Source organism: Hirundo rustica, chromosome 11, assembly GCF_015227805.2.
Source record: "Hirundo rustica isolate bHirRus1 chromosome 11, bHirRus1.pri.v3, whole genome shotgun sequence".
In the NCBI taxonomy this organism is placed as follows: domain Eukaryota; kingdom Metazoa; phylum Chordata; class Aves; order Passeriformes; family Hirundinidae; genus Hirundo; species Hirundo rustica.
Window position 1 is genome coordinate 8,122,087 of NC_053460.1, and position 25,621 is coordinate 8,147,707.

General features: G+C 41.4%; 1 protein-coding gene across 12 annotated transcripts in view; it reads right to left on the bottom strand.

The window, feature by feature from the left end:
• The window catches only part of NUP93 (nucleoporin 93), a 78,350-nt gene that overhangs the window by 36,058 nt on the left and 16,671 nt on the right, over positions 1–25,621 (bottom strand). The window contains exon 1 of one of the 12 annotated variants that reach the window (XM_040075202.1): positions 7,434–7,588. The exons of 10 other annotated variants lie outside the window; for them this stretch is intronic. Coding sequence is in view for 1 of the 2 variants with exons in the window: in XM_040075200.2 (XP_039931134.1) it covers positions 3,402–3,425 (24 nt within the window). In the remaining variant the exon portion in view is untranslated. Of the gene's footprint in view, positions 1–3,401; positions 3,532–7,433; positions 7,589–25,621 lie in introns of those variants that run through there. One more of the 12 variants, XM_040075200.2, reaches the window with a different exon arrangement.

Sequence of the window (25,621 nt, forward strand, 5' to 3'; positions counted from 1 at the left end):
TTAGCAATACAAAATCTCCCTAGCCTAAGACAGCTGCACTTGTCAAACTACAGCATACATTTCTCAACTTCCTTATGTTTAGAGTGGGAAATCCTGCAACATTTTTAATTCCCTGTTGACTGAACAAGAGAAGCAGAGAAAAGCCAGAAGGCTTCAGAGTTTGATAGGACCTTAGAGTTGGTTGTTGCATCAGAGACTTTCAAAGCAACAGCCATGTTGAAGCTGAAAAGGGAAAAGCACGTAGCAATAGCTAGAACACAAAACTGTGCTAATACAGCCAAATACTGGGCTTGGGGAAGATCTGCTGCTCTGCTACCTGCCTTCACAGGGGTCGAATCACACCCCCCCACGCACTGTGACCCTGCTACACACTTGTAGCCAATACTCAGGCTCAACTGGTTTGAGAGTCAAGCTAGGAGAGTTCTTCTCTATCCTGCAAGCCAACAGCACTTGAGTGGCAGAAAGTCATTAAAATATTCAAAGCCTGGCTTCATCTCTGCTTCCTTGCGTGACTAGCAGCAATTTTAAAGATTACTTTAGGGTTTTTTAAGTAGCTTCCTGCTCCAGCAAAATCAAATTCTGCAGAGCTGCAGTACCGTCTTCCTTTCATGATGGAGAAGCAGCAACCTGGGCCTCACCCCAGCAGCAGCAGGAGCCGATGCACGCCAGGCTGGAGCTCAAGCACAGTGCAGAACAAGAGGGGCATCTCCACTTGCCCACAAGGCTCTCCCTGGGGCTGTGTGCACCACAGAAGATGCACAGCAGCACCTTCTCCCAGAGACAAGCACTGGGGCAGGAATGGGCCTCCCCTAGCTCAGCACTGGCATGCTTTGATGCTTTGATGCAGTGCCCAGGTTCAAACACAGCCTTTAATCTGCGTTACAGAGTGAGCCTTGAGCAAATATTTACAAAGAGCTCTCTGCCGCGGGTTAGTGCCCACAATGCAAAGATCTAGTACTCTTTTCTGTATTTTTTTTACTGGTTTAGACTGTTTGATCTGTGAAACTCATGCAGTTTTCACAGTAATTTTAAGACGGTATCCAGGAACATTGGATTTTGCTGTGTTGGATAAATATCATTATTCCTTCTAGCCGTGACAGGAGAAACTCAAACTGCTGAAAGAAGCATTCCTTGGGAAAAATCACGGCTCAGCCCTAACATAAGCAGGGGCAGATGGTGCATGCTCTTTGACTCTTGCTGGGCCTGTTTGAATCTGGCACGTGAAGACTGGAAATGTGTTCCTCAGACATACAGGCTTGAAGGGAAGAAATATAAACACCTCCTAATGCTCACTTCAGCCAGGACACCATCCATTAAGCATGGGAGACTCGTATCAAACCATCAGTTCATAATAAACCATCCCCAGCACTGAGAGGCACCCCCACATCCCACATCCAACTGCAGTCCTCCAAAACACATCTGCAGCGTGTGGCTGGCAAGGAGAGTGCAGGTTATTTGCAGCGAATAGAAGCAAAATTTACCATGAAACATACAGGGAGCACAGCTTTATCATACTGGAAATGTCTAGAAAAATACCACTGTTCAGATCTCCTGCAGGAATATTGTGCCAGGCACTCAGCACCAAAATTGAACTCTCTGCTATGTGGCACTGCTTGTTCCATGTATAAATGGAGATCATCACTGCTGGCAAGAAACATGACTCTGCTTAATTTTAGTTTCTCCTAATTCAACACAGGATGCTCAGGGAGTTCACGCATTATGAGATTTCAGTAATTCACTTTAAACTGTACTTACAAGTGGCTTAACTCCTAACAAAACATGAAAATTCATCACAGTGTTCCCGTGTATTTTAGATTTTACAAAATATGTCAGAGACATTTCCAAGGTTTAACAAATGCAAGCACAATTAAAATAAGTAAAGTAGGACACTTTTTAAAAGCATCACAATATATCAACCATTCCAATATATATAATTTATATACTACTTACACAGCATACCTAATGATTAAAATATTAGTAATTATCCATACTATTTGTTCTGTCCTTCCTCTCCATCACAGTGAAACCAAAATGACTTCAATTACACAAGTTACTTTCTCATTCTCAGACTCTAAAAATTGTTGCTGTGTCATATTGGGCTGCACAGTGCATGGGAATGCTGTTTAGTAGGTTTTTTTCAAAGTCACAAAGACTTTAATGGCATAAGACTTAAGATCACACATTTTAAAAATCCAAAATTTGGCAGTAAAGTTGATCAGAATGAAGTTATCTTTGACATACAATCACCAGCCTCCGTTGCACAAATCAATTTTGACAGCAATTGTTAATGCAACACAAAAGTAGTGTAAACAACAGTGCTACTTTCTCTAGTGATCCTGTCTTACTCTCCAGGCACATACCCATTTTCTTTCTCCCTGTGATATAACTGGGAGTGGTTCAACAAGAATCCCAAGTGCTATCAAGGTACAAAGCATCAAGGAGACCTGTGCAATAACAAAACAGAAAGTATAGAATAGTCCTAAACTGCTGAGAGGTCATGCAAAGAACAGGAGGAGTAACATATTTCTATTTATATTTTTATCAGAAATATAAACATCCCTTTGTTTTATTAATTGAATAAACTTAAAATGGAAAACTAGAAAGGTATACAGACTCTTGTCAGCCAACTGCAGCAGTAGGAGATGTTACTCAAGGAGCTTGTTCAGCTGGCTAACACTGGTACATCACACCTGAAAGCATCTCAGATGGTGTTTGTCTTATAATGTCACAAAGACAATTAAACACAACACTACCTCACTTGGAATTACACCTTCTTGAGTGAGGCAATCTCTCCAGAGATGAGGCCAGCAGGACCAGCAGCAGGACCCACGGGAAGCCCATCTCCTGCGGCACCAGCATCGCACCATCAGCAACGGCATCAGCACAGAGCAAACAGACAACATAGGCTGAAACCTCAGCTCATTCATCAAGTTTCCAAATATATGGCTACCTGTATTTCTCGACATTTTTTGAATGCAGAGGGATGAACTTAGTGTGGGGCTTTGCTCAGCGCTATGATGAGTGGCTACAGCCTCTCCCCTGCGCTATACAAGTCCTCGCATTACGATCATGATTAAAATATACAAACCTACAAAAAAAAAAATCACAAACGCATCAAGAGATCCACAATCAAAACAAAACTCAAGGTTTTGCCTCTTTTTGGAATTAAGTAAATTAAATTATGAAATCATTCCAGCGGGCTTGAGATCTACAATGCAATCCCATAGTAATAATATTTATAGCATGCAAACAAAGATAATTTCTGATCATCCGCTAGAATAAGCTCTTATACCCGCCTCTCCAGTATCACGTTTTTTATGGGAATAATGTGAAAAAACCTACAGATTTAAATGACTTAATACGTTCATTGTACAGTCATAAGTAAGGCTGTAATGTAATACCTCTTGCTGGAAGCATCCCGGCATCAGGCAGGACACCCTCAAATCGAGCCATCGATACCAATTTCACTGATGACGCCATTTTCTTACTTCTTTCGCTGCCATTTTAGCGTCGTGGTTACTCCACGTTGCATAGCTACTTCTCTAGGAATTCTCCCTGCTCTAAGAGGAAGCCATGCTCGAATAACAGGGTGACAAATGAAACCTGTCTGTTGAATTTCTGCCCGTGTCACGTCCCTGCATGGCAGGGGCAGGGACGAAGCGCAGTTGCCATTGCAGACCACACCTCAATTCCCTGTACTGGCGACGAGTCTCCCGAGAAGGTGCAAGCTGAGAAACCAGCCACTGGAAATCCACGGGCACCACATGAAAAATTGATATAACAGAGGAAAGAGGAGTGTCCAACCCTGTTACAGGGGATATCCCTCTGAACCCCACAGAAAACACTGGCTAGTAAGGGAGTAGTTTAAAAAGAGAAGCAAAAGGCATAAAGGAGGCACACAGGGCAAGCTTGCAGTGTCTGCTGCTGGACTAATTGTACATTAGCGTTAACATATAGGCAACCACAAAAACCCACTTAACCCGGCAGCAGAAAATTCATTTCTCAGGATCACATCCAAAAGCCAAACAGCCATCCAGTCAATCAATAAAGTATTCCTTATCCCAAAATGGCATTTCTGATGGATCACCAGCAAGAGGGGCAAATTATTAAACAAACCTGCTACTCATTAACACCCAGCCTCCTTTAATTCACTTCTAAAAATTTTATTGCAGTCCTTCAGTCTCCCCCCGCCCCATGTTAAGTGCTCCATCCTTCTGCTTGTCTGACTGGGAACATGTAACCTTGCAGTCTGCAAGAAATAGGGATGCTCTCTGGATTTTCAGAAAACCAAAACAATTGTTATTTCCACATCTCTTCCTCCACAATTTCAGATGAGTAGAAACAATTAAACGCCTTCAAGTTAGTCTGAAACTGTAGATAACAAAACAGTAATGAAAAAAATTGGTTCTCTTTACCTCCTCTGGATTCAAGTAGTGAGCCTGGCAGCGCTGAGTCTGACGCTGTCCCTGTTCTCAGGCTGACTCAAGCAGAAAGATTTCGGCTGCCATGCCCCCATCCCACAGCTGAAAGCCTGCGTACTGCCTTCCTGAACATTCCTTAGGAGCACGAGTCATCTTTCTGCTTCTTAAAAAGAAATGCCAAGCAGCATCTTCCAGCCTCCATCTGCATTTCAGACAGAAAGCGACGCAGGCAGCGAACGCTCATTGCCTCGAAGGGACAACGCCTGGTTCAGACGTGAAAATCCTGTCAGCGCTGGAAATGCGACATCCAAGTTACACCGGGGTGCAAATCCTGAACCAGCACAGGTGGCTTTCCCCAGTGCTGTACCTCCACAAAGGGGGTTCCTATAACATTCCTACTGCAGTTTGAAGTCTCTCAGAAAAATCCCTACAGGGGAAGAAAACCTTTCCCAAGTTCAATTTACTCTATTCTGCTGATAGTGGCTAACGCAACAGAGACAAGATTACATTCACTGTAATTTGAAGAATGTAGGCTTTTTTTTTTTATTACACACTGGAATCTCAAAAAATGTGCAAATTTGAAGTTCAGCCCTCTTAAAATAACATGAGATGATTTGGCAAAATCATCCACCTGAGTTAAAAAAATAAGTCCAAGTTAGCTACCTCATTCTTCCTCAGTATTTGTAAATAAATCATAGCTACTTTGTTCACCTAATAGCTATTTTCAACATGACACCTTATCCCCTAGAATAAATATAAATATTTTCCTGACAGTGAAAGCAAGCAATCTGGAGTTCATACATGTCACGATATCTTTAAATCCTCAATTTAAACATGCCATGGTCTTTAGAAACAGATTTTCTTTACTACATTGCTGATACATTTCACAAAGTTAATTATTTAAATTACGTATGAATTATTAATTACAGATCATTAAACTAAGAAACAGAAGTCTGGAATATGCCTGTTATAATTATACAATTTACATTTAAAAATGTTAGCCATTAAAGGGCTCAGAGAGAAAAGCATACATCCAAATTCTCTGCTGCAATAAATGTTACAATAAACACTTCATCCTTTTTCAGCTTATTTCTACTATTGTGTAATAAACCTAAGGTTTAAACTTTCCAGACTTGGGGCATGAGGCCGGTGTGCTGAGGATACACCAGAGACAATAGGTTTCCATTTTTCTCCTCTGGCTGTACTCCACCCTGGCTAAGGAACTGTCTAGCAGTGCATGCCTTTATTTGTGCCTTGCATTAACAAGGCACACAAGCTTTCGGACTTTAATGTAAATTAGATGTCAAGTCCAGATGCTGCCAACAGATATCACGGAAAACCCTGCTATAAGAGACCTACAGCTAATTGTTCATTACGGTGGCTCAGTCATTTATTCATACATTAATTTACGGAGCTTACTTGAAGTCTGTCTCCCACCCACTTCAAACAAAGGAAAATAATTTGCCACACTGTACTAACTGCAAGGATAACTGAGCCATCTCCCATACGGGGTCAGTGGGGATGGGATAGTTTCCTCCATGTTTTTACACGGGCAAACCACACATTTCATTGTCCTTTACTTGATTTTTTGCTGAGCTGCTTTTGTGGAATGACAGCCCCCCCAGACCCCTCTGCACAAGTAATCTGGTTGGAGAGAGAACTTTTTGGCCATGCTATGCCACTGCTCCACGTCTTCCCTCTGAGCATTTCTCAGTTGACAAAAGGAAGAGTGCAGAACGTGGCACACAGGTACCTGAATATTTGGGGAGGGAGCCCCAAAGGAGGCAAGTCATTCAACTGCAAGAGCCCAGGTGCTGTCCCAGCACAGTATGTTTTATGAAACTGCTTCCTTTCCTACACAAAAATAGAATTGAAAGGAAAGGAGAATAATCAGCCCACCCTGTACTTGTGTCCCCATACCAAAGCCAGGCAGAGCTCCCAGTTTCATGCAGCCTCTAAGTCCCCAGATCTGAGAGTATTAAATGAGCTGCCACCCACACAGCTAGTCACGGCCACCACATTTATATAAATGTTAATTCCCTGACTGCTTCCCTTTACTATGACTTTACTGGATTAACCCTTCTCATCCTATTCACTTAAAACAGAAGTGGGATCTAGGCTGCAAACTCCAGTTGACTAAGCAAATATGCTTCACCACCCCATTTAAGAAATTAACAAAAAATAGCAAATCTCCATTTATCTTCATTTATTTTGAAAGAGTAGAAATATTTTCGCTCTTATTTTTGTCCTACATTTGAAATCCTTACTTCAAAATAAAACGAAAGAAAGTTTAACACGTCTTCTAAATAAATCATAAGTGCATATGTAAGAACAGGGAAAACAGAGTAGACCAACATCTCTGCACCACAATGAAAAGCAAGAGAAAAAAAATCATAATCAAGTAGCATCTTTATTTTTTGTTTAAAATACTTCCACAGACTTTTCATAGCCTAAGGAAAACAGGAATAAAGGCATTCAGAAAGTTATGCCACTGTATTTCTGCTTAAATGAAAAGCAAAGTCAGCAATGTCAAGAGGGTCTTTAAAAAGGCAACACATATGAAACCCAAAGCAGACGCTGGACTGCCCCACCCAACAGCTGCTCTAGCGAAGAACATTGGAAGGTAAAGGCACAAACCTTCCTGTTCCTTTGCTGAGAGCAAAGGACCTTTTCTCCAAAACTACCCACCTGTTCTCTTTCATTACTCACCTACAAATTAAAACAACCTGCAGCAACAGTACAAAGAAAAACTGCCATAAAAGACACCTGAAGAAGAACTCTCTCTTATGAAAGCAAGCTTTTTACCCTCATTTAATATATTTTAAAAGATAGACATTCCTACCTGTAGATCTCAGTACTGAGGAGTTACAAACCTGTTAATGCTGGCTGTAACTGCCACACTTCAGCTGCCTGGTATTTAGGCTTACACAGCTGTATCTATATCTATTAATTGTAAAATTTTCTCATCTTAAAAAAAAATAACAATAATAAAAAAAAATATATAAATCAAACCTGCAAGTCCTGAAATGGCTGAGACAGTCAAGAGTCCAGCAAGACAATAAGAAAGCAGCTGCTTTCCACGGCTGAACACCACTGCCTGTAAAGCATCTATATATTTTTTTCCAGTGGTGCTTTATTCAAATTCTAGGGAAAGCATCAGTCTGAAACCAGTAACTGATGGGAGTAACAGTTTATAGGTTACAGAAGGATATTTTATTGTTAACGGACTGTACCATGTAGGAATTAGGAGGGGGTGAGGCGGCAGGCAGGAAAGAGGAGAGAGATGCTACTATTTTTTTTTTCCCCGAGCCACTGCAATTACTCTGATGTGAATTTTTGATGACTTCCGACATATTGCATGGTTAATAATCGTTTCAGCTGTCATGTTTGGTTAATGTGGAAAATGCATTTGCTGCATTGTGATGCAGCACTCCAGCCACAGATTGTAACACCAGTTGTGAAGCTATTCCCTTAACTGAGCTGCATGAATTTGCACATACCATGAGGCTGAAATAAATGGTAGTTTGATTTTTATACAGCAACTGAAAGCTTCTGCCATTTTAGACCTGCAGAGCTGTTGGTACAACTTGTACAGGCAGATAATTTTCCTGCATATTAACTGGTGTTGATGCTCTTTAAAGGGGAGCTTTGATTCTCCATTGTTTTGCTGTGTTTGGTTATTTAGCAGTTAAAAGACTGAGATACTATTTACATTAAACATCGCTCTTTTTTTTAGCTTTACGCAGGTTATTTAATTGTAAGCATATATACATCAATGAAACTGTCAGCACTACAGAAATGCAGCCTTGTTATTCATACAGGCTCAACCTACTTCTTCCTCCATATGATACTTAGGAGTGTGTATATATAACCTTGTCTTACAAATGGTTGCACATGAGGCATGAAAATAAAATGATTGCACGTAAGGGGTGAAAAGACACTGCTTACAATCAATTAAAGAGAATTTTATTTGCAAAGTAGCACTTTTTCACCTACACTTTAAACATCAAACGGGAAAGTATAAGGTTACATAAATACTCGCGTGTGCCTTTCACTGTCACCAGCAGAAAAACAATGCTGCAAGCAATCATGCAATTACAAGAGGAGATGTGAAACGGCAGAGATGAAACCATGCTAAGAGCCAGTCACCCGGTGACTAAAGTCAGGCCAGTGTATTCCAGCAGTCAGGTGATGGTGCCATCATTACAGTGCAAAAATCCACAGAAGAATCGAGAAACAGACCACCCCCACCTTCAAGAAAAAAATTAGAAGCACCAAAGGAATAAAGAATGCACTTGCTAATACGCCAAACGTACAGCAATGAAGAAGCGTTTCACAGAACGTGTGTGTGACACTAGCTGGAAGTTACTGTCACAGGTCCCAAGCACACATTTAACCCAAGGTGCCAACCCAGCTCCAGTCTGCAAAATGCTGGAGACACCCCCAAATTCAAAGTTCATTCTTTTTGAATTCCAGAACAACAGCCCTGCTGTCACATCACTTCATTTCACAGTTCAGTAATTCTGCTCACAAATGCACGTCTTGAATTTGCAAACACACACGGGCAAAAAAATCCAGACTTGGGATGTCTACATTTAATGAAGAAAAAAAGCTTTCAGGAAAGTGTTCTACTATGCATGAACACTGATATACCTGCAGAATCACCACCAATTCATTATTTCCACTTCTGTTTAAATTTAAAAAATACTGCAATGTGTATGTTGGACATGAAATATCAGAAAATATGGTGCAGGATATTATATATGGAAAGAACAGGAGTCTCTGAATTGACATTGAACTCTCTGGTTTGGGAGCAATTCCCATGAACAGGGTTATGTCTGTAGAAGGTGCTCTGTGGCTCAGGCTCACCTACCCCAAAGGCAACACTGCACCTTGCACAATTCAGAGTTTCACAGGGGGCAGAGTGATCTCTTACAGTGTGTTTTGGCTTTGAAATTAGCAAACTATCTTAAAGGTGATTTTCCACAAGTGACTGCAAGGAGCAGTCCCTCCCTGCTTGTGACCAAATGAACACTGAGTATCTGAATCCCGCTACCAGGCATTTCATGAGTGGAGAAGACAGGTCTAAATCCAACATTCTTAGTGGAAAACTGCAGTCAGTTGCACTGCAGGGAAAATTATTGATCACAGCCAGCTACACCCCATAGTGCAGGCAAAGTCCCTTTTGGGAGAAGAAGGTTAATACATTTGCAGGGATAATTTAACTCTGGCATTCCTCCTGCATTTCTGAGCATCCATGTTTGGCACCATCCCTGCTGCTGGGCTTGCCTCAATAACTTGCAACTCACCTCACACACACTGCTCTGCTTTTGATGGCTTCTCCCCCTACTTACTCTAGTTTGCATAACCCATTAGCGGTGCAGAGACAGAAGCACTGAGGATACACAGAGCTTTTGCTCCCTAGCCAAACTTTGAAACAGGTAAAGGTACCTGGAGAGACAGTCGACTCTTTAGGACAGACAGCAGCCTCCCAGGGATTTCAGGAGCACAATCATCCATCTGGAGCTGCTCGCCACAACTTTAAAGATGCTGCTTTTATCAAGAGACTGTTATTCTCTGTTATTTTCTGGCCATGTAATGCTACTGCAGAAGCTCCTTGCAACTGCAGCTCTGTGTATTGCAATCAGCACAATTATATATCTGTACTTTGTTTTACATATCGCATTGCCAGGGAAAGCCTTCCCGGTGTCGCTCAGCAAAGCACTATCTCCCATTACCTATGGATTTCTTAAAGCAACAGCTTTGAGGAGTATGAACAGAAACTACGCACCCCAAATGGCTGTTAGTGTAAACAACTGTGAGTGCTAACCCAGCTAAGATGTCGGAACTGCTATCTGTTTCACTGGCAATCAATTTAGTGGAGCGTTCAGTCAGCTCACGCATCAATCACTTCTGCACTCTGATGTAACTCTGGGAGGAGAAGGAAAACTACTGTTCAGGGCTGCTGGGCCCCAGCTAAGGAAAACCACAAAAGTCTTCCTTCTGACTAGAAAGCATCAAATCTCTAAGAGAATGACAATGCAAAGAGAATGCAGAAGCAATTGGAGTAAGAATATCCTTCTCTGGGTCAGGATCATTCCCTCACTCTATCTCTATGTGTCCACAGCCTTGTCAGGTAAAGCTTCATCTCTGGAGTGAGGGAGATTCCTTCATTATGACTACAAAAATCAAAAGATGCATTCACCCTTACCTTAAAAAGAAAAAAACAAACACCAACAAACCGTAAAACATGGTAGCCTGCAATCTACTATGATATCATCTCCTTTTCTTTCAGTCTTGCACTGAACAGGGATGAGGTGGAGAATAGGACCAGCATCCCTGCTCCTGTAATAGCTCCATTTTGAAGCCCTACAGTTTCAAAGTCTGCCACTGCTGGTGAGCATTAGCCAGCAAAATTGAGAGACACTGCTGGCAGTGAGTTGTAACAGTGATAGGTAGCTCCTTCCCAATATTTCTTGTCTGCTTAATCCAGCACTGTAACAGCAGCAGCAAATACTGCACTGTCATACTGGCTCTGGAGAAAGCCTTAAAGCATTGGCTGGTCCTCTCTGCAAGGCCAGCAGGGTGATTATCCAGCATTAATGACAGGCGAGGTCTCTTCCTCTGCCTTCAGCTCTGCACACTCATCCTGCCCCTTCAGAAGGATGCAGAAAAAACAGCCAGAGTTCAGGAGTCCAATACAAGCAAGTTGTGGTGAAGAGAAGAGGCAGAAAACCCATGCTAACACTTCAACATCAATACAGCTATACTCTCACACAAGCAGAGCAGAGCAAAAAGTCAGGTTGAGTGTACTATGATGCTACTGGCAGGTCTAGCAGGGAATTTGGGCTTTGTTGCAATGGGCTAACTCACATGTACTGAGACAAATGTGCCATCCAGAAATCAAAACACAAACTAGAACTGGGAAGTGACCAGCTCCAGTAACATCCACTATAATCATCACAGACCGCCATCCTCCTTCAGGGTAAAAACCACCAACGCACTCACACCGGGAGTTGCTGGCTTGTTACAGAGCTCAAAGGACATCTGAGTTTCAACACAGCTTTGGAACTAAATTTTTTACCAAACAAGAGGCAGGATGTAAAGGCAGAGAGTGGGAAACACCCTTGAGAGAACTGATTGAGGACCAGTGCTTTGTGTGACCAGGCAGACAGATACATGGAGAAGTGAAATATAAATCCTGTAAAATTAGAAGAGCACTGGTCCCAAGCAGGGGAGAGGTGGGGGAAGCCCAGCCAAGCAGAGAGGATTAGCACCAACACTGGCAGTGCTGTTACTGCCATCCACACCCCAATTAGTGGTATCATTTGTTGGGATGAATGGGGAACTTGCACTCAATTCGGCAATTTGACAGGGTGTCACTGAACTACCTCACGTCCATATTTATCCAAGAGGCAAGTGCAGGAACCAGTTTTAATTAGAGCCTGTTTGACAAAGAATCGAGGGTATTACCCATGCTCTCACCATCAAGTGATAATTGAGATGTAATCGTTTAAACAAAGCGCAACAAGTGTCCATTTACCCAAAGCCATTGTTAAATATCCACTAGGAGATTATTTTCAAAATTATAATGTGCCATTAATATGCAAACCACTTTCCATCTTTAGTATTGAAAAGAATAATCACCTTTAAAAAAACCCCACACCACCAAAAACCACAACTGAAAGCCAAACAGCTATTTTGCAGCAGAATCTGAGGAGTGTTTTAAACATGCCAATGCTAATTTTAAAGGAGGGGGGAGAGAAGTGATGGCTTTGCTTTGGGGCCATTAAACTATGTCTGGAAAGCCCTCTTTTGTACAGCATTAGCCTGCTCTAAGTCTATAATTATGAGGAGAATGTGTTAATTTTTAATTCAGATTGCTAACCCCCTTTTTATGTACAAACCCTGCATGTCAATCCCTCTTGCAGATGACTGTAAGCACTGACATGACCAAATTCAACCCTCGGTGGTAAAAGCACGCTCTCCCTGGGAGGTTTGGCACTGCACCTTGGAAAGCAACTCAACCTCGCAGTGAATTAGCTCTTTTATGAAACTGTCACCTCAGCATCGTGGCAAGCAAATCCTCTCGACCCACAGCCTGTTAAACCAGAACCATATGGCCACTGATATTCACACCTTCATTTCAGCATTCTTCTGTCTGGCTACTGAAATTCTAACAAAGCTTCATGGGAAGCTGAATTCCCACATCCCTCACATTCCCAAACACAAGGGAGCACAAGATGAGGAAGTTAACCTAACGCTGCCTAGATGACCACACCAAGTTAATGGCTGTCAAACACTAAACCCATCTTTCATCTCTTCTGACTCCTACTGATGCCAGCAATCCATGGAGGAATCTCCATTAAGAGCATGCTTTGATACAGTCCAGAAATGAATTATTAACTCCAGCAGAAGCCACAAAGCATCAGCTAGGAGCAAACATGAGCCTTCTATGATGATTAACCAGAATGCAATTATCAATGCTCCTGCTTCTCACAAAATATCTTCAAATTCCCCATCACAACGTCCAAAAGGCACCACATGGAAATGCACATCCACATGTATGAAAGCAGAAAGAATTCTGTGCTTTTATCTTTGTTTCTTCAGAGTTATATTATCAGCTGTGAGTGGTCTGAGAGAAGAACGCTCTCTGCCTTGCCACCTGCACTACCAGCAATTACACACGGACTTCCAACACTAACAGAAGAGTCATATATGCAGAACCAAGTCCATAGTTTTAATTTCCACAGCAATTCAATCCATCTTGGACTGGATAAAACTCAGTCACAGAAACTTGCCTGCGGATTCAGAACCATCCTTGGCCATGTTACATCACATAGCACAAGCCGTTTGCAGCACAGAGCCTGACTAGGCACATAGAAGCAGCTGTGGCTCCCAGCCTGCTCACCAACAGCAGACAGATGAAGATAGATGCATCTACCCCTTATGACAACGAGTGCTACCCAAAAGGGCAGCCCAGCCTCCTTCCAAAAGGCATGGGCCCACCCTGTCAGTTGGATGTAAGATAGGCACCTCTAGCAGCATCCCACCACTGAGGAAGAACAACTTGCTCAATTCTCTGCCAAAGGAATCCAGACAGCTCCCCATATTAAACCACAAGGTGCCAAGAAGCAACAAACACTAGTGATGGACCTAAAAAGACCTGCTGAATCCCAAAATGCATGAGGATGTTTGCTTGGAATGGGGTGCCACACCACTCTGAAATTACCAGTGAAAAAGCCAGGATGAAGACAGCATTTTAGGTTTTTCTTAGATGAGAAGATAAATTTGTGCATTTCCTTTAATTACAGCTGCCAGCTCTGAAGAAAGTGGCGCTAGAATTGCTGGCCAGCATGGAAAATGAACACCCACAGGCAGGCTGGTTAAAGTGAACAACAGCAGTGCGTGGCTGCTTTGTCAAACTATCCTTGTATTTCTCATAGTGAAAGTACAACTGAAATCAGTATTGGCATCTCAGTGGGCTTAACTAGAAGTCAGGTCTACTCTATTCAGGTCTTTATACTGTGCTCATTACATTAATATCCAAGTGCCTTCCAGTCCTGCATTAAGTGACATGACTAACATCTGTCAGTGTTGTTTGTTCTCCATTTCCTGGAGGAGCGGAAACACAGTGTTCAAGCAGATCACAGAAAACCCAGCAACTGGGAAGGGAGATTCCTTCAGCCCTGGCTTACACAGAGCATGGCCATGTCTGCTTGGTTAATGGTTTTATAGCACAGTCATCAGCAGAATGATTAAGCAGCTATACGTATTAAAAGCACCAGGTCTCCTCCCAGCAGCATTTCCATGCAGGATGGACATGACTGGGAGACAAACAAAAGTCAGTCCTTTGTGGACCAAATTAAGTCATTTGGAGTTTTATCATTTCATTTCTCTGCCTCAGTCTCCTTGCCTTGTCATCTTACATTAGATAATACTGAGGATACATCTTCCAGCAGAGGAAATAAAAGCGTCCATCTGTTGAATTTGACTAAAAGGGACAACAAAGGTATGAACAGCTTATCCTGCCCTTAAATCCCTTACAAAACACACATCTTAAAGCTACAGAGGTTTCACCTGGATATCAAAACTAGAAGACTGAAGTCAGTAATTATCACTTTGGTACTCACGTGCCTTTCACCTCTCCCAATGACTATCCATCTATATATCTTTATTCTTCTGATGCTGAAAAGTACTTATGACACCATTTCTTTGCAAAGACACTGTAAGGACACTGAGATAGCCAGAGAATGGGAAGAGCTAGAAGGAAAAGAACTGGGAGGGATTGAATCTTAGACTCAATCAAGATGATAAAGGATTGGAAATGCTACATGCCTTAAGGTCAGCTAGCTGGGGATAGGCATATACTTCTAGTAAAAAAAAAAAAGCCTAGAGAAAAGTCAAACTCAAAAAGATAAACTTGGCAGAGATTGGGAAACAATGGGCTGCAGTGGATGAGACTCTCCATTCTCCTCATTTGTCCATCCAAACCTTCAAAACTGAAGGTAAAAGAAGCCCACTGAAACTGAGTCACCAGCTGTTAGATTAGAAGAAAAGCAAGGACTCATTCCAGATGAGTGAGGGGAATGCACAGAGCTTTCATTTAATGCAATGTGCATAGCCATACAAAATGGGGATTAGGCTTTTACAAAAAAAGAACAACCTTTTCAAGTGTATAAAGAGACTCTCAGGAAGGGACAGAGGCTGACTCAGAAAACTATTAAAAGGACAAAAGTGACTTTCGAATAGAGGTCACTAGTTCAAACATGAACTAGATCAGTAGAGGCCAAGACTAAAGCATCTAAAGACTGATTAGTGGTGTAAACAAAAATGTGTTGTTAATCCTCCTTGAGCTCTTGCTACACAGGAGGCCATACTGCAAGATCCATGCAGAAAGCAATGCAGAATTTACTTTCTGTCCAGCCCTAGAGGAACAGCCAGGGTTTAGGTGGGTACCCAGGCACAAGTGCCTGTCCCTAGTCAGTGCAGAAGTGAGACAGATGCACTGCTCCATTTGCTTAAAATGGCCAAGTTATTCCTTCTGGTTATGATACCCTACCATAGTGTGCTCACGTTTGTTGCTGGATACGTATTATCAGATATTGCACTGAACAACACCCACTTAGCATCTATAAACAAGAATTAAGATCACATTGCAGGTTTCCAATATTATTTTGTCAGAGAATTTTCCTGTGAAAGTACTTTGCTGATTCACTGTCATACAACTTATATATTAATGAAAAAAACCCCCACAAAATACCATTTATCCTTTCCCCCAACACAGCTCAGAAGAGGCTCCGGTTATCCCTAGAGATCTTGCAGCACTGCAGAGTCAGATGTATATTATGGGAAGCCTTACTGCAGAACATCCTTCCAGAGGACATCCAAAGAGGGCAGACAGTATTCCAAAACATACATTTCAGTAATGAAAAGCAGTAAACACACAGTGCTTACCACTCAGGAGGTACACCAGCCACTGTAACTTTGGTCATCAAGCACAACTTGGTTATCTCCCATCCACCCTCACAGGGAATCACACCTCTAATATATTCCACACCATGCTGTAAAGCATAGACATCCAGTGAAGCATTATCCTTCTCACCCTTACTGGGCACTAAAATACAGGTTGCAGATGTATTTACAGGGGGGATTGTGTCAAGCCACATTTCACCTACTATTAAGCAAACACTTCCTTATGGACCTGCAGTTTAAACAGCACAGTCATTACATACATCAATGCATATTTCTATATAAAAGTATCTGTTGCTACTCAATTATAATATGGCATACTATTCATGTACTATTACTGAACTAGGATCCTGCAAATAACATTAATTCCTGTGTCTATTTATCGGAAGCAAAGCTGGAGGAAAAGCTATAGAAGACTATTTCCTTTTCTTAAAAAAAAAAAAAAAAAAATGTTTGTTCCAAACAAGATCCTCCAGCTGCTGAAATTTAATACCACCCAAAATGCATTTTCCCTAGGGTCCTCCATTATCAGCAAGGGCCTTTCTCCCAAGTCAAATTTTTCAAGAGATTTTCTTTGCTATCCAATTTGAGAGACTTAGGCATTCAGCATTCAAGGAATGCAATCAAATCCTGCCCCTTCCAGGCCTTCTGGGGCACCTATTAACTCACTCTCCTGTAGAGAGGGAATTTATCATCTCTTCCTATTGCTAGCATCTAAAAAAGTAGAACAGAGCAACTTAAATTTGCATTGCAATTATTTAAAGTCTATAAATAGTTGTTGCCATAGTGTTAATTAAATTGCTATATGGTAATGTCCTTTCATTTCTACCTTTTAAAGCTGAACTCTGAATAAGTCAAGTAAGCTGGGACCACGACATGCAAGAGTCCGTGGAAAGTGAGTACAAATGCTTAGACGTTGTATTGTACACAAAGATCAGCTGAAAATCAGAAGCAGCTTATTTTGTTCTCTCTTCCCTACTTGGTACGAAAGAGAAGATACTAATTTCCAAACTGCTTCATCATCTGTCACCCAAACTCAAAATTTTGAAAAAATCACCATAAAATTTTGCAGACCAACCACAGTAATTCAATGGATATGAACTGCATAGAGAGAGAAAAAAAAAAAACCAAAACAAAAACCACAACACCACAAACCTGAAAGGTTTTCTACATCATTTGTATGTTTTGGAAAGATGGTGAATAGTGATGGCCACCTCTGCAGAGAAGTATGAGCTCTGGCAGACTATTGAAACAGGGAGATGGAGAAAGTCAGATCACTGGAGAAAGAAAGACTAAGCCCAATATATGCCATGGCAGTTTTAACACAAATACCAGCCCAAGCTTCATCTTGGTAATTATATCACTCACACTGGTTTTTGCTCAGAGATGGAGCAATTTCCACTACTTATCAGCGAGAAAAAGGGAGAGAAGGCTCCTGAAGGATCCCTGGTTACCTGGACCAGAGCAATTAGAAAGGAAAGGCTTGAGTAAAGAAAGGATTCTGGTTCACCACAGTGGCAAGTGATTCATACCAATTAAAGGTTCCACCCTGTCTACCTTATCAATACAAGAAAGTCACCCCAGTTTTCAGGACAGCTGCTTTCTACAGGATTATTCATGTGCAATAGCATCAGGCCTTCCACACCTATCAGGTCCAAAACCTGGTGTGGTCTTTTCTACAGGCTGGACAACTGGCCATCAGTAGCACGAGTGTCACATTCGAGTAGAAGGGACCAAGAGGAACATGGACCATTAAACCACACTGGGAAGCATCCCAGGAACCGAGCACAGATTCCTGATGTGGAGGAAAGGGCATGTCCCCCTAGGCCAGACCTCATATCTGGAGAAGCATTACAATGACCACAACAGGAATATTTTTGTGAGTAGTGCTACTAACATGCAACACGCTTGTGAAGCTATACAAATAATCTCTCCCCTAGGAAAAAAATAATAACTAGTTTAAAATGGATAAATTAGAGTATCCCTTAATGTCTGTAGCAGCTCAGCAAACATTGCTGGGCATGGCAAACATCAAAGGTGAAAAATATCAAAAGGTACAAATCTCAAAGCATTAGGATTTCTGTCAGCCTCCCTCTGTCTTCTTTTCAGTGTCTCCTGCTTCAGAGGTTCAATTCAGTATGTGAAGGTTAACAAATACAAAACAGGGAAACTCAAAACTTGCCTATTTATCTTTTTTTTTTTTTAATCCAAACCACATTAGTACTTTTGGATAGACAAATTATATTATAAAAGTAGGATTTCAATATTCTGGCACCAAGCCACATTCTAATGGACATTCAAACACTAACTAAGGAAATGGTTGTGCATTAAGCCTATCAATAAGTCAACAATCAATACTTCAGTATTGCAGTAAAAATACAATGCACCCTTTATAACTGCCACTCTCCACATCCCTCTTCGTCATCTCAGCTCCTAATAAAAAATAAGTCTTGAAGCAAGAAATGAAGCACATACTATTTCACAGTCATTAAGCATTTATCTTAAACCCTAGACCTAATTGGTCTTCTGAACGGTACAGATTTTTGCTTTTCAATTGTGTTCTGACAGTGCAGAAGAGTCAGGAATAAAAAGGACAGAAGTTCAGACACAAAATTAATCAAGCAGGTCAATAGGTAACAGCAGCAAAATAAAGAAAACTCAAACAGCAAAGCCCCAAGCAACTGCAAATTAGGAGCTGGTTCCAGCTTTATCTCCAAAATCATCTCAATCAGAAGAAAATAAAATCCCATCAAAGCATACTAACATTTGTGTTTTAATCCAATTCATAGATTTTAATTGCCTGCACAACATCAGTCCTGCACAACTCCTCGACATATCCATCCTATCAGTTTGATCAAATGAAGCCAAAGGCAACCTCTGCAGAGCACGAGTTTTGGACAATCTCTGGAAAGCCTGACCATCAGGCCATATTGCTCTGCAATAGAACAAATGCTTTAAATTTAGTTAGCTCTGGCTTCCCAGTCAGAGCCATGGCCATAATGCTAAGCCACCACTATATTTCTTGACAGTGGAAAAAACCCACAGTTTTTGGGTGCTTGGAGCAGCTCTGTATATCTGCAGAAAGGTTTAGGGTATGCTTTACAGGAAGAAATAGTGGCAGACACTGATCCAATCCTGCGAAACCTGAACGTAAAAACAGGAGGACAAAAACAATCAAATTGATCATTTTTATCTCCGGAGCCTAGTACGCTCAGTACTGAAATGGAACTTCATCATGGAATGGCTAAGCCAGCCTAATAGCTTGGGTAAACAAGCCAACTGAATTCTCCATTTTCTTCTCTGAGTCCGCAAATACACAGAGGGAAACAGAGAGTGATTGTTTCAGACATCCCTCCACAGATCCCTTACGTTTATTTGCTAAAACCATCTTGCATCCCTGGGGTTTCAGCCATAAACAAGCACAGAGCAGGGTTGGGAATTTGGAAAGACTTCTTGCTGATATTTTGAAGTCAGGACATCTGCATCTTGAGGCTGAGCTCTGCAAAAGCAGCCAACGCTGCAAGCCTGGCAGGCAAGGGGCAGGAATACCCACGTCCTCACCGACCATGGAGCAGTTTGCCAGTGCACAATCCAAGTTCAGGAGCAGGGTGTGCACCCAGCAAGAGCCTAGGCCAGACCTCTGACTATCAGGTTTTGCTACTTCAGCTCACTCTCTCTACATCAGGCACATCCTAAATAATCCATCTTGAGTGAGAGTTACCACACTACTAAATACTGCTGCATAAAACGATTCTATTGGGTAGCAGGCAGTAGCTGTATTGACCAAAGTTTCAGCCTACAACTCTAAACTGTCAGATTGAAAGGATTTTGCGTGGCCACAATTCCAGCTCAGACCAGCAACTAATAGCAGTCTTTGCACAATTTCAGCTCAGAGAAGTTAAAGATCTCCAGACCAGGCTGGTGACAGCCACTGCAGCTGTCTTAATGACAAAAGGGTGGTTTCAGCAGAGCTGCCAGTGCACAGGTGTTTGTAGCACAGCTTCAGAATCTTGTTTCATGTGGAGCTCTGCTGACAGTCTGTACCACAGGGGCAGCCAAGGACTGTGCTGTTTAGCACTGCCAAACGAGGAAACAACTGATGGAAAGAAACAACCTTATTTTTTTACAAGGTCTGGTGGTATCTGAGGAAGGGAAGCTGGAGGCCAGTTAAATGTTGCCCAGTATCGATCACGACTGTGAACAATAAAGAGGTCTGAGGAAAGAGCAAAAAGTAAACCATCCTCATAATCTTCCATTACAGAATTTCACAATCTTGTGAGAGCCAGTGGTAAATGCAACTGTTAATTCTCAATTGAAGAAACTGATGCATAGGAAGGCATTTCTTGGACTCAAAGTCAATCATAAAAATCATGACAAAAATTGGATCAAAATCCAGCTTTCCCAATTTCCTGCTATGAAAAGCAGCTGCCACAGAAGGCCATTTTCTAAGTAAATATATGCATCAGGGGCTGCCAGTAAGGCAAGGATCCAAAAATTCAAGGGTCAGGTGCTATTCAATACTTGAATCAGTACAATAAAACACTGCATAAATATTTAAACTGGCACTCTTGCTCCAAAATACTCTTGGAACGTATTTCAGCCACTTGCTTTCAAAGTTTATAACCAGCATTCCCTTCTTTCTTCTGTCCTGTGGAACCTCTGAAAAAAACCCATTCCCAGTTCATCCAAAACACGTCTGACAGCAGTTTGCTGGTTTGATTTGAATGTGCTGCTGCTTTCAGACAGCGAGTACAAATAGATAAATTTCAAGTGCTGAAATCCTATATCCTTGGCTCTTTATAAGCCCTTGTTCTAAATCTACCCTCAGTTTCCCTGAAAAACCCAAATAAAACCCAAAACCTGAAACTCCAGAACACTCTCCATTTTTACATTTCACTTATAACCTCTGTCTTCAAAAGCTAATTGCTTGGGCTCCATTTCACAAAGCTGTTTTCACGAAGTGTGCTATAAAACAATCTAAGATGCAATCTGTCATTGGACACAAACTATGGAGGACACACATTTGCTCACATCTCAATATAGATCTCAAGAAGTCAAAGGCCAGGGACAAAGGCATTTTGATATTCTGCATGCAATTGAACCTCCCAGTTGTTTTAGCCAGTCATTAATATAATTTATGACCTTGCAGGGCAACATTTCCCTACTGGCAGTCAGTACCTTTGCTGCCCAACGAGCCCCTACTCTTAAACTACGTGACATTGAATGAGGTGGAAGTAGCTGTAACTGGAGGTAGGAGCCCAGCAGATGTGCACTGCCAATAACCCACCTGGCTGCACACTCTGACAATTCAATACACTGAATTGCAGCTCTGCTGGATATTCCCATCCTGACATCTCCACAGTTACACTCAATATTGATTTGCATGAACCTGTTCCTACCTCAGCCTTCATTTCCCTATGCTTCTATTTCCTCGGCCTGTCGATGCACCTAAGCTCCAAAATAGCTGAAGTTTCTCTTGAAAATAAAATGTTAAAGTCTTTTAAAAGATATTTCAGTAGCACATCCTAAGAATCACTAAGGGGTTTTTTTTGTTGTTGTTTTTTAAAGTGTTGTAATAAACACATTAACCACTGACCACAGAAATCTGACAATGCATCTGACACCTGCAGAGTTTTGTTTCTACTGCTGGTAGCAACAGCTTGTTCAGCAGATGCTTCTAGTAATACCTAGGCAAATTGTTCAGAGATTAATAGCAAAACCAAGCAAATTAAAATTCAGACCCCAACCATACCCAAAAACCAAGGGACAAAGGAGGCCTCTTTCAGTTTCACTGGGCTATCAGAAGTAACAATTAACTAAATCTTTGGTATTAATGCAAAAGGAAGCTCTGATGATCCCACAGGTAAGACTACTCTGATGGAATGTACCAAAGGATATCAAAATGCTCTGAATTCATCAAACACTTCAAAAGGTAGTGCTATACTTAAATTATTTACACTCTCAATGGCCCTGGAAGGGTCAAAAGGAATTAGCTGTGAGACTGTCAGTGTGAGCAAGCAAGATTTAGTCTGTGAAGTTGTGCCTATCAATGAAAGCTACAGTTACTAACTCACTGCACTGATTTCACAAATGGTATCAGAAAGGTCTTCAGTCTCTCAGATCGGACACTCCATAGGGCCAGCAGCCTTACACTAAGCTGCATCACTGTGTGACCACATGGAGTCTCACTGCCTGAGGAACTTGCCACCTGTGGTGCTGATAAGGCATCACTCCTGATTTGCTCTGGAAGCTGAAAGTTCATTTTTTTTTAAGATAATTAGTCAATACTACACAGCAAAGCAAATGATCCAGTGCTATAACTGCAGCAAAGGGTTGTTCCAAGATGTAAAAAACTTGAGTAACATAAATGAATAAGCTCAGGAGTTGTTTAAACTCTGAGGTCTTGCCTACCTACTCTCCCTGCACAAATTCACATATTTAACAGAGCTCCTTAGCTTCTCAATGAAGTGCATTGACTACACATCCAGCTTACAAAACCAAATTGCAGCACTCTCTGAAAAATAAATTGTGAAAGGCCCAAAAAGACCTTTTCTTTAGCTGCACATGGTAGAGACTTTATTTCACTGTCTATTGCATGCATTTTCCATAAAGCAGAGAGGTACAGGATATTGGTCAGGATAGTTTTCAATTTATCACTCTGGAACTTCAGTTAGGAAAAGGATGAGATCACCATTGCCTTTGACACTAGGAAGAGCCTCACTAATGGGAAGGCACAGCCTGCACTGGCATGGACAACCCAACTGCAACTCCTGCACCCGGTGCAGTGAGCCAGTGAGTCTTTGCCCATATAAACTGCTTGAAGTCAGTTAGTGAGCACATAAAAGAGCTCCAGCAAAAGCTGTTTGCATTTTAAGCAGTGGCAATCCTTCTCCTCCCTCAGCATCTGACCTTCCAGTTCCAAAGTTTCTCTATTTTTTCTGGATGACCATAACCATCCAGCACGCTGGCCACAAGACAAACAGTGTTTTCCAAGTGCCCAGTACCAAGGTGTGCGTTTTTTCCTGTAGATGACACCAACCAGGGGTGCTGAAGGGAAAAGGATCCACCTCAGGGATCTGCATAAAATCAAACCATTTAGAAACTCCTCCAAGATGGCAAGATGAACCTTCTCTGGATCCACAGGGGCACTTCCCACATGCAACATGTTCTGCTGAGCTGTCTCTGCAACATGAGTCTTTGAATTGCGCTTCCCACCTTCTTCTCTGAGTATGTGGTTTCAACATTTGTTGCCAGGATGCATTGCTAATACACAATGGCTGGAAATTAGTATTTCTTCTTAGAAAATGTTACAGCAGCTTTTTCAGAGGCAATGCATGCTGAAGAATTCAAAGAAGAAATTTTCTAAGACAAACAGAGCAAACTTACAACCAAGAGAAGACAAATCTACTTGGGACAAACAACTAAATTCTACCCTTTAAGACACACTACAAATTCAACCCCCTGCAGGAAGGAGATCTGTACTGCTATTCTATTGCAGAAGAATGTCATTTCTCGAAGTTTAGTTTTGGGAATTTATTATAGGAATAACTTCTGACTGATGAGCAAGACTTGCTTCTCTTTTCCTGATGATGCTTTGCAAAAGGCATTTCATTTCTGGCAGTCCTGGGGATAGATGGACTCATACGTAATGTTTCCTTCCCAAATCCAGCATCCCTAAATATCAGCAAGAACTATCCAGCCTTCAAAAACAAGCCCCAGACTCTTTTCACACAGAGGATTGCCCCACTGCCCGGTGGACCCAACATATACCAGCGGGCAGGAAGACCTGGAGATTGCCAGCTGCTTTCTGACAGTTTTCCAGAGACACAGTGAAACACCCCTTACATCCTGGAGAGATTTCTCTGGAGAAAATGCCAAAGCAAGGCAAAAGCAAATAGAGTAACTCAGAGGAAATAAGAAAAAAGGAAGAGAAAGCTAACAATTCTGCTATAGTGACTAACAGGGATATAACTGAGTGACAAATTACCATCAACTCTCAGCCAAAGATTTCACACTACTAATTGATGGGAATCATTTCCAGGTCAGCTTTCCCCTGCTCCCAGCAACAAGCCAGAGGAGGTGTCCATCTTGAGTGCTCATTTTCATAATTCATTTAAAAAAAAAAAAAAAAAACAAACCCAAAGTTTTCCTCAGACAAGGAAACCAAAAAGACAAGAGTATAATGCCACAGACAAACAGCAAAACATTTAGCATAACTTTAGCTAATTATGCACAGCAATGTCATACACTTCATCTTACCAGTAAATATGAAGCCAAAACATTAACCTCAAGTCAAACAGCAAAACAAAAATAAGAGAAGTGATATTGATTCACTGTAACTGTAGAGCAATCAACATTCTTGCCATCAGCAATGAGCTGCAAATTTTCTGGATACGCCATTTTTAACCTTGGAAAAATTAAACCAAAATAGAGGGGGACTAAAAGAAATATAGCAGGGTTAGATCTGTGAAAAACAAATCGAAACAAATGAACCAGAGTACAAGGTCCAAATGTGTAATTCCACAGTGAGATGGATCTCTGCATCCAGCTTCCAGCATTTAGCTTTCACTCTAACCTAAAGATGGTCACAGTCACATTTAGTCAAAACAATGGCAAGTCTTTTGACTACTGCATTAGCACATATTTCACATTCATTAAAACCTTCAGGTTTTTGTATCTACTTAACAGACAGAGTAAAAGGATTTAAAAATGCCATTTACTGCTGCAAGCCTTGGGGCAGGAAAGAAATAATGAATGTTTCAGAGTTACTGTATGGTAACCATAGCAGGCAAAATCAATTACTGCTCAGAGGATCTGAGATAACACACAGGTTTTATCATCTATTTGAAATGTGGCTTATTTTTTTTTTTTCTTCTGCATTTCCTCCCCCATACTCTTCAGAAATTTATTTTCTCATACATTAGAATCTGGTCCAAAGAACCCTACTGACTTGTGTTTAGAGATAAGGATTTGTCATGATACTGTACAGTATTCCCCCTTATGCACTCCCATTTACCTGAGATTAAAATCAAATCCTTCACAGATTACTACTTCTGCCTTTCACACTGAGTTTGGCTGCACCAAACACCATTATCAGAAAAACCAAACAAACAGGTGTTATCAACAACACTGAAAGATGGACAGACACCCTCAAAAGAGAAACTGCAGGACACACTCAGGGAACTGTCTAAAGCACGTGACATGGTCTGGGAACACTCTTGGGATGAATAACATTACACAAAATAACATTATTCATTGGGATGAATAACATTACACAAAAGAACCAAGGAAGAGCTGGTACTTTAAGTGAAGTTAAGTGCTCTAGAAATGGCAGATCTTGAAATCCCGTTCGTATAGATCTGAACAAGAAGGAAACAATGTCTGTGTAAAAGATGCCAAGCTCAAAAGCAATAAAAGGAAATAAATCTTAACATAATCTGCAATTGAATTGTGGAATTTACTGCCACAGGAAGATGGCAAGGCCAAAACCATAATGGGATTAAGAACTGACTCAGTATGTATATTGATGGTACCTAGAGCTGAGTTTTAACACTGAAATTGTGGGAAGAAATACTCCTCATGCTTAAGGATAACCAGTCTCTAACCACTAAGGAACAAGGTGAAGCCTAATAAAGCAAGTAGATATCCATGAACATCATTGTCAGTATTCCTCTTCTGAGTTTTCTGGTGCTGACCATAAGCATGTAAAGGCAACCAAAGAGATGTGT